General features: G+C 39.6%; 1 protein-coding gene across 1 annotated transcript; it reads left to right on the forward strand.

Moving 5' to 3' along the window:
• Positions 1-1239: 1239 nt before the first annotated feature.
• LOC139658807 (B-type lectin plumieribetin-like) lies at positions 1240-2860 on the forward strand. Its single transcript, XM_071536976.1, has 3 exons — positions 1240-1298; positions 1805-1898; positions 2465-2860. Exons 2-3 carry the CDS (start codon positions 1809-1811, stop codon positions 2720-2722), a joined length of 348 nt encoding a protein of 115 aa, XP_071393077.1. The 5' UTR covers positions 1240-1298; positions 1805-1808; the 3' UTR covers positions 2723-2860.
• Positions 2861-10291: the final 7431 nt, after the last annotated feature.

Consider the following 10291-nt stretch of genomic DNA (forward strand, 5'->3'; position numbering starts at 1 on the left):
ACGTAATAGATAGTTGTATTTCACTCTCACTTTTGTCAGGCACAAAGTCACAGAACAGCCCTGGAAGTGGCTGGCAAGCAAGACACAGACAGACCAAGAGACACACTGCCCAGCTAGGTTAGCAAGACAGACAGACTAGAGAGAGATGCACTGAAATGCACATCAACTTAACGTTACTGTTATTTGCTGACATCAAACTTGGAGAGGAGAGAACACAAGTTTACTTGATTGCTGTTCCCGCAATTCACTCTCATGGTGTTTTTTTTTCTCCTCTTTTCGCGACCAGAAGGATAGTTCATCCTCTCATCGAAGTTGTAAACAGACATACGATTTGACACGAGGGGGAGGCAGGGCCCTTGCGTAATTTGCGGGGCCCTACTGTTACAGACTCTTGCTGAGAAAACAAACAAATAAACATGACAGATTTGATATGAGGGAGTTTGTGAAGAAAGGGAAAAATGAAGAAGATGGAAGATGTGGAAAAGTACAATGAGCTGCCAGCAGTGTTTCTACAAGGACAGCAGTGGACAAATGAAGCTTTGGTGGCTATTGGAGCACAATGTCAGCAGCCTACAGCTTGTTTCCACAGGTTTTTCTCCTCCTGTAGAGCAGGAGAGCTGCTGGCTGGCGCGGAGAAATGGGCTTTACTTCCTGTGTGAACAACCCAACTGAGACTCACGTGCGAAATCGCAGTAGGCCTACTTGGCCGCCATGTGTCCTGTGTGAACCAGGCGTGAGCCGGGAAAGGAAAAGAAATCTGAATGTCTTCACAATCTTTTTTCCATTCAAATCGCAGCACAAATCACAATTGCTGGAAGCCATATGGGCCGCATGGTTGTTTTGGTAAATACAATTGAGTGAGTGACAGCACTCTAAACAAAAAAGTTCCCAAAAGTCATTTCATGCCAGTTATATATCATATAATTTCCTCTGTCTTATAGCAGTGGTTGTCATACTGGCTGTTGGGACCACTGACTTATAAAGTGTCAGGACACACCAGCCAGTTGGGAAATTTAAAGGTCCCCATCCTTGTGTTCTAAAGTCAGAAATCTTGGCCTTCATTACAGCTACTTTTGAGACTTTGAACAAGGAAGAAGTCTTAAAAATAAGATAATCACATTACAGATTAGATTCCTTAATCAGTCAGGTTTGGCCAGCTGCCCTCCTGCACACACTCACACCACCCTCACCTCTCTGGTGGCAATAAAAGCAGGACTCTGCTCTGCTCCATCACTCCAGAACCACTTCAGCTCATTCAACATCTGTTTCTCCGTCAGCGGAAGTACCTGCTCCAACTGGTGAGTTTCATACCGGATTATTATATATATATACAGTATATAAATATATATTATTAGTATATTCATTGTAGTAATTTTTAAAAATGGCTGTAAAATAGCAATAATACCACTATAACACTAATCAGTATCCTTCATTTTCAAATCCTAGTTTGTCATTAGTTTCAAGGGAAAGGTTGTGTTTTCACTCATACAGCACCAGTGTTACTGGACACAGTTTTTTTTACCTGGTAGGGCTAAACAAATGCATGATGGAAGTGCTGGTTGTGGCTCTTGTTGCTACACAGTTTCTGACAACCCATTAGAAACCCAGCTCTCTTTTGCTAAAACTTCATTGATTTAACTTCAACCTCTTGGTGTTCAGAGCCTCAAAGCATACTAAGCTTTCAGCACTGTCGGGATTGAGCAACAGCACATCCTTTCCATTGAAAATAACAACAAAAAGAAGTAAGCACTGAAGAGACACCTTGAAGTCCTCAGTGAATATTGCGTCCCCATTTTGTCCCCAGAATCATGAGTAAGAGCTTCATCAGCACCGACCAGGAACTTCGTAGGGGGGATTTCCTCCTCAGTGACAATGGGAACTACAAAGCCATCTTCCAGGTGAGGAAAAGAAAAAAAATCTTCATCCTGGACCAAACCAGTGATAATTATTGCCTGATCTGATTTGTATCTGCTTGATGACTTTAAAATGCGTTAAGCATAAATAGAATCACAGTGGATGTCATAAGAGAGTCAGAGACTGAATTGCGGCCCTCATGATGTAAAAGGTGGCAGGCAGGTTAGGAAAAACATATTCAGCATTTAATTACATGAAAATCAAATGCAATCATAATTCTGAATTTGCAAAATGAAGTGAAGTGTTGTCACAAGGGCAAACTGTCCAGGAGCCAAGTTTTACAAATAGTCAACTTCAATTATTTTGCAGAAAAATGTTGAAATATAGGTCAAACCTGGAAAATTACTAATCAGAAGCAATGGAAAAATTCTACATTTTGTTGATAATAAGCAGATCAATGATTTTTTTCACCTTCATCATCTTCAAGAAAAGTTTGCTTTGTAAAATTCTCAACCAAGTGTAGATCATTGTTAGATTTCCTTTGTTACAACTTTGTGAACCTGCAGTAGATTCACTGTCTATTAACAAACTCCTTGTTCACCAACCACAGGACGACGGCAACTTTGTCGTCTACAAGTGGTCTCCCATCTGGGCCTCAAATACTGTCTCTCCCGAGCCGTTCCGAATCCTTCTGCAGCAGGATAACAACCTGGTTATGTACAGCAGAGGAGATAAGTCAGCTTGGAACACTGGCACCTTCTCTGATGATCACTCCCAGAGGTTGCGCCTGACCATGACTAACAAAGGTTTGCTGGTTCTTGACAAGAATGGGCAAACAATTTGGACCTCTGAGACGTGGAAAAAGTAATCAGCGGTTCAGTCTTGATGTGTGCCAATTCATTGTTGTGCGCCATCAATCACAAAGAGGCAAGAATAATGTGCTGTGCTCTGTGAATGAAATAAAGAGCTCTTATCTTAAAGTTCACACTCATTTTTATGTATCATTCTGTCAACAGTTTAGTATAATGTACCTTGTTCAACTCTCATACACACGTTGCTATTAAACTTCCAATTTCTGTGATAATTACCAACTAATAATAAATGCAACAATAAATAGCTATATAAATAAATATAGAAATTAATAAACATACACCAACAACAATAATAAAACAATTGAATGGAAGGGGGGAGATGCTGCAATGATTAAAATGTAACTGGATCACTGAAAAGCTTTGTAATCTATTTCTTCATTAAGGCTTGGAAAAGTCATAGCACTATACCCCAAAAAGTTTTGAAGACAGTCTCGCCCTCTAGTGGTCAGTCTTACTGTATGTTTCAATACAGTGGAGGGATCCATCGTTGGAAGGTAAATTACAACACTTCATCATAAAATAACACTAACTGCATTTAACATAAGATATTGATTATATATAACTTTATTATTGTAGGGCTGATAAGGTGCTATATGTATAGATTTCAGTGTGTACAGTTTGGTACCAACATATCAGGGTTAGGAGTTGCCTGTGTTAGAGGTTCCATTCCCAAAATTTACCCACTCAAGGTACTGTAAGGCGCTTTGGATAAAAGCATCCACAAAATAACAGACAAACACACTCATAAAGTACTGAAAAATAAATCTACCTGCGGTAGATTAGTTTGGAAAAATCAGATTCTTGTTTACATGAGCAATTGTATCTGCATTAACCCTTTGTACACTGACTTTTCCTGACTTTACCCTTAAATTTCCCCTTAAGTAGCTTCAAAGTTAGAAAAAGTGTGAAACTGTACAACAACATCACATCCATATTCTGTATCTGATCGTTCCAACTCTTTCTTGGAGCTCTAGCCGCTTATATTTAATACAAGGTGCCATGTTTTTATGGCTACAACGCCATTACATCAAATGGAAAAAATCTAGATGTTTGTGCATCATTATATACACATTTCCCTGTAATTCAGCATGACACATTTGGTGTCTTTGGAAAACTTGTTATCTTGACTAGAATTTAAAATAAAGTTCTGTGGGTTTGAACAAAGCTTGGCTGTGCAACCTGCGTTTGTAATGATGGACCCGGTGGCGGGGGCGACAGGGAGGAAGAGGTTAAGATGAAACCTGTGTAAATAAAGTGTGAAATAAAGAAACTAAGCACAATTTAGGCCAAAGCAGCTCCCACACCTGTCACAAACAACTGCAAGGTAAATGTTAGGTGTATATTAATTATTAATTATCACAATTAGAGCAGATGTAGTGCTGCAACCTGCACTTGAATCACTGCTGATACTAAATCAGGCACCAGGTGGAGCCAAAATCAAAACGACTTTCATGGATTCTTTTGTGTAGTAGCTTGTAACTATTAGAGTGTTCAGTCATCAAATTTTAAAAATGTACTATCACCCACATACACACACATACATACATACAGATAGACCCACACTGACCTACACACACACACAGACACACACACACACAGTCTCCAGACACAATAACCGTCTGCTGTCCATGAGGATAGCAAGACCTGAGTAATTGATGCTGTGTGTATGTGTGTCTATGGGTGTCTAAGGACAAGTGAGGTGATGAACTCCAAAGGTGGTGTTGTGCTTGATAAAATCTTCATATTTTCTTTATTGCATTTCATATTATTACAGTGATTGCAGTTCCTGCATCTGTAGTTACCCAGTGGTCTCTCCTGTGGATTTTGCACAAAGTTTTGACATACAAACCATAACATATTTCAATCCTGTTATTGTCACTCAGTCACACAGTTGTTTGACAGTGATTTCAATGCACATTTATAAAACATTCAGCATTTTATTGCAAATTAATTGTCCCTAATTCTACTATAATAATCTGTAAAACAACATTTTTATTTAACAAAATGCCTTTCTGCTTTAATAAAGTCGTCATATTTGTGTTGAGCACTTTAAAGCGTTGCTTTCTATTTAAAAGAAATGCCATTATTAAAAGAATTTCTGTTATTTTAGAATATATGATTGGCCTCCTCTTACCCTTTCCACAAACTACTATTTGCATTCCATTTGATGAGGTTATAACATTATTAGCAAAATATATCTAAGTAACAGGGTTGACGACAACAGCACTGACGGGACAGAAGCAGTTAATTTAAAATAATCACCTGTAAACTGCTATAGTATTCATATGGTGTGTACTGTAGTATGCAGAGCCGGGCGGCCCTATACGCTCACTATGCAAGTTGCGTAGGGCCCCGCAAATTACGCAAGGGCCTCGCCTCCCCCTTGTGTCAAATCGTGTGTCTGTTTACAACTTCGATGAGAGTATGAAGCGGAACTATCCTTCTGGTCACGAAGAGAGGAAAAACAAGACTAGGTCAGAACCTAGTATATGGCTGGACTGTGTATGGGTGTGCCACATGCCACGGCCGACCAATGGTGTAACTAACTCCGCTGTAGCCTGTTAATATACAGAATAATAGTCCATACATCCATAATGATCTCCGTTCCAGCGCGTCCCGTCTCCACGGCCCGCATCGATCCTCCCGATCCAAGCGCCAGGCGTTCTAGTACCTATCGGTGCCGAAAGCGCTGTTCGCCGGACACCGGGGGTGCATCGTCGTTGGGACCCCCGCCGAAATCTCGGCAGGATCACCGGGAACAAATCGGCACCCAGCTAGCGGCACTGGCTCGGCAATAAGCCCTTGGCGTGATGAAACCTCTATGCTTGTTTGTGTCTCTCTCCCCCGACAGAACAGAGGGCTTCAGGTGGACTGAACTTGCGCATATGCATCGAAATACACGGTGATATGATATGTATATATTCTACTTTAGCTTCAGCTTACATGCATGATAATGGTCAGCCTGCTTACTGTGTGGGAGAAACGGGCTCCCGATCTCAGCAGAGAAACAAGATGGCGGAGAAAACGAAACTTAACAAACACCTTATTCACCAACCACAGGAAGATGGCAACTTCGTCATCTACAAGTGGTCTCCCGCCTGGGCAACAGGTACTGACTCTACCAAGCCGTTCCAAATTCTTCTGCAGCAGGATAACAACCTGGTTATGTACACTAAAGAAGATAAGCCAATCTGGGACTCTGCCACCTACAGCCCCCATCAGAATGAGAGGATGCGCCTGACCCTGACTAACCAAGGTCACCTGGTTCTTGACAAGAATGGTCAGACAATTTGGACCTCTGGAAAGTCTAGTGGTAATAAACACTAATCATTGGTTCAGTCTGAAGTTATGATGTGTGCCGATTCATTGGTTTGTGCCATGAATCACAAAGAGGCAAGAATGTGTTGTGCTCTATGAGTGAAATAAAGAGCTCCTATCTTAAAGTACACGCTCATTCATGTCTATTACTGTGTCAGTTTAGTATAAAGACACACACATTGGTTTTGAACTCCCAATTTCTGTGATAATAACCAACTAATAAATGCAACAAATGAGTCATAAACATGGTCAATCATAACAAATAGCTATAAATAAGGAAAAAATAATAATACAATTTTCTTTCCATAAGGGAGGTATAATATTTCCTTTGTTTTGCAGAAACAATTAGTCTCCTGTGCTGCCACTGATACTATTTGCTACGACTAACAGTTGACATGGGAGCAATGGAAAAATCAACCAGTTTCCTTCAGTTCCTGACTCCTTCCAACTGTATCGAAAAAGGTTTCATTACTCGAAGCTTTTCAGCACGGTGCACATTAGTGAGACCTGGTGGGCTAAAGGATGAAAAAAACAAAATAAAAACTATTATATTCCTGTCAATTCCCAACTATGCTGCACCACGCCACACACAATACCAAATTAGATCACTTATAGCCAATAGACCATACACCACAACAAATTACAAAGTAGACAACAACTGTATAATTCAATACTGTATGACGCAAAGTAATAAAATAGTGGGAAAATAGATCACTTGCCAGTAGACCAGAGGACAGCACATGAAAAAGTTCTAAAGTTTCACACTGTGGAGGAGCCAACTTCCAAATACATTCTAACTGAACACACACAAACTTCAAATAAACAGCCGTCTTACCTAACGCAGTGGTAATCGTCTCTGTTTCCGCCCTGTGTAGATGTCAACAATCTTTTCTGGTGACAGTCCTCTGGTCAAATCCGCCTCGATATGAAGGATAGCCGGTGATATATGGATATCCATTTTATGAAAATTCCACAGCTTGGCTAGCAGGCTACTTTGATTTCACCAAATTTAACAAGAAAATGGCTGAGCACCTGCGCATGCAACGAATTAAAACCCCACAAAACAATACAAGTGAATTGGCGGTAGGAAAAACTGGAACTTGATTAATCTTTTCAAAGGTAGAAGTTGACAGACTCTCAATAGCCTACTGGAGATGGAGGGAAAATACTGCACACGGTATTCTATCCGGGATTGGGAATTCATCTCGCATACTTGTACAACGGTCTAAAGTCACAATATTATTGAATAATAATGATTACATAATATGTATAATAATTGTTATATAATAATGAATGAAGAAACCATCACATTCCACCATACTATGCATGCGTGAATCGGGAGCTCCGAAATAAAGTGTTTTTTTTAATTATTATTATTATTAAAGACTCATCCAGATATCACGCCGCTTTCCGTATGACCTTAAACTTTACAATATTTTGCCTGAATCAAATAACATATATAAGAAAAAAAGATAATGGTCTGAATGAGACACATTCCCAGCTAAAAAAGAAGCAGTGTAGTCTGCCAGTGAAGGAAGTAGTCGGAAGTGAGACCCATACAGTATATCGCTTGTTTACTCTCTGACTCAACCATCAGAGCTTTAGCTAAGATGAGATCCCTGTGATGCCTGTCAAAGTGGACGATTATATTCAGCTAGTGACATGGAGATTTACACTGGTGGTGCATACAATAACACATTGATATAGTTTACTTTGTGCAGAGGTGCAAATTAAGCTTTATTCAAGGGTTGTTGTACTGATATATTTCAGCCACTACTGCTTCCCCTACCGGCCACCCCGCAATCTCCGCCTATGGAAATAAGTCCTTGGTATTGCTTGTGGAAGTGATAGTGCTTGATGAATTGGGCAGTGAAAGTGCTTGTGGACTGGGTCTACACCACAACTTCCTTGAACTACCCTCGAAGCCCGCACCGGAGCTTCAGTTCCTTTGAATCAGATAGCAAAGTCATGTCATGTGGTTGTGTGCCGAATGTAGCTTTAGACGTCATTGATCATGTGTTTATGACAAAACAAATCAAGCTTCGATACACTGCTTCCAAGTACAATGTGTTTTTTTTTTTTTGCACATGCCTCAGAGCTTCGGTATAAAGGGTAGCATCACTACCACACACACCATCCTGGTAAGTCAAAGTAACTGTTGTTTTCACCAGTAGAAGTATTTTGTAATTAGCCAATGCGTAAGTGTCAGATCCTAGGGAGGTGTAGGATGCGTAGCTAGGCAACGAAGCTAGAAACATGAGCCATATCTACTTAAATCGGTGCAACCTCTGTTTTAGCTCACATAAGATAGAATGCTAAAAACAGAGATAGTCAGCCACCTGCAAGTCATTTAAGTGCTGTGCAAGTTTGTGTTGTGCATAAATGTGCACCTAAAGGCTCTTCGCGGTTAGAGATTGGCTGAACCAGAACTATAGAAAAGTACCAAAAGTTGGCACTGTTTACCTCAACATGTTTCCGTATTCAGTAGTACCAACCTGATTCGGTTGGTGCCAAAAAAGTTTAGGGGGCTAGCTTGAGTTAGAAAACCTCTCTTTCTCCCTTCAAAATGTATACTGTGTAACTGATTGAAGTTTTATTATATCAAGCAATCATTGTTGATTCTTTGCTTTTTCCACCTTAAATAAATTAATTTTACTGCATTTAAAGTACTAATTCTCTAGTTTTTGTTGCATTTGTCACATTGAGGGAGTTGCTGTCATTTGTCACATTGAGGGAGTTGCTGTCATTAACTGAAGTGTTTTCATTTGTATCCTTATAGAGACCAATGGAGATGCAGATGGAATGGCAGTAGGATAGACTTAAGGATAGGAGACAGCTGCTGGAGAGTACCTCTTGGGAGATCTAAGTGCTTATGGTACGTTCAGATTACGGGCTACAAAGCAACAGGAAGTCGTTCATTTTCAATAGAAGCCGGCAACACAAAGCTACAAATGCCAGAGCATAAAATGTAGCAGCGTGTCGGACGAGCAGAGCTACAAACTGAAGTTCACCTGGCTTCAACTTTTTTCCACACTCTGATAATGCGGTGAAGCGCAAACAAATGGCCACAAATGGAAGTGGTTAAATAACCACCCTGGTTTATTTAACCCTGGTTAAATAAAGGTATATAGCTAAAAAAAGGGGAACTTCAGCACTCACAGCAAAAAGGGCAGTTCTTTAGTGATTAGTGATTAGTGTGGTTTATTAAAGGGAGGGTAAAGGAAGTTTGGGAGCAAAAGACAGCAAAGGTTGGGGCAGTTCAAGTCTGGCAGGTTTGTTTCTCCTGGAGACACACACACACACACACACACACACACACACACACACACACACACACACACACACACACACACACACACAGAGCAGAGCACACATTTTGTTTTTTACCTCAATTTATTTTCCTCAAGAAGAGTTCTGCTTTACTTGTTTTCTATGTCTTATTTTTTGCTTCATTACAACTTGGTGAACCTCCAGTAGCTTCACTGTCTATTAACAAGCACCTTATTCACCACTTGAATCCCTCAAAAGTCTTGTGGTCGTAAAAAAGCATAATCAGCAGTTCAGCCTGAAGTCATGATGTGTGCTAATTCATTGGTGTGTGCCATGAATCACAAAGAGGCAAGAATGATGTTCTGTGAATGAAACAAAGAGCTCCTATCTTAAAGTACACACTCAATTATGTGTATTATTCTGTCAACAATTTGGTATAATGTACCTTGTTCAACAGACACACATTGCTATTAAACTTCCAATTTTCTCTGATAATAATCAACTAATAAACAATAAATGCAAACAATAAATAACTAAATAATAAATACATATACAAATAAATAAACATACACCAACAACAATAGTAAAACAATTGAATGAAATGGGAGAGATATTGCAGTGATTAAAATGTAACTGGATCATTGAAAAGCTCTGTAATCCATTTCTTCATTAAGGTTTGGAAAATGCATAGCACAAAATATAAAGATCCAACATATTTTTGAAGACAGTCTCGCCCTCTAGTGGTCAGCCTTACTGTATGTTTCAATACAGTGGAGGGAGCCATCGTTGGAAGGTAAATTACAACATAAAATAAACACTAAATGCATTTAACATCACAGATTAATGATATATAACAGTCTGAGTAATATCTATATATATTATATATATATTACATATATATAAAAATATATATATATATATATTGTAGGGCTGATAAGGTAGTACAAAAATCACACACACAGACACACACACACACA

This window comes from Centroberyx affinis, unplaced genomic scaffold, assembly GCF_046629955.1.
Source record: "Centroberyx affinis isolate AG114_WGS23_722 - 3 ecotype Tasmania unplaced genomic scaffold, CSIRO-AGI_Caff_v1 ptg002973l_1, whole genome shotgun sequence".
NCBI classification, from domain to species: domain Eukaryota; kingdom Metazoa; phylum Chordata; class Actinopteri; order Beryciformes; family Berycidae; genus Centroberyx; species Centroberyx affinis.

What these genes read in the sequence shown, in the direction of transcription:
- LOC139658807 (XM_071536976.1), top strand. Translation starts at nt 1,809, where the DNA reads ATGAGTAAGAGCTTCATCAGCACCGACCAGGAACTTCGTAGGGGGGAT. An exon ending in ACTACAAAGCCATCTTCCAG is followed by an intron (nt 1,899 to 2,464) that starts GTGAGGAAAAGA and finishes CACCAACCACAG; the next exon opens with GACGACGGCAACTTTGTCGT.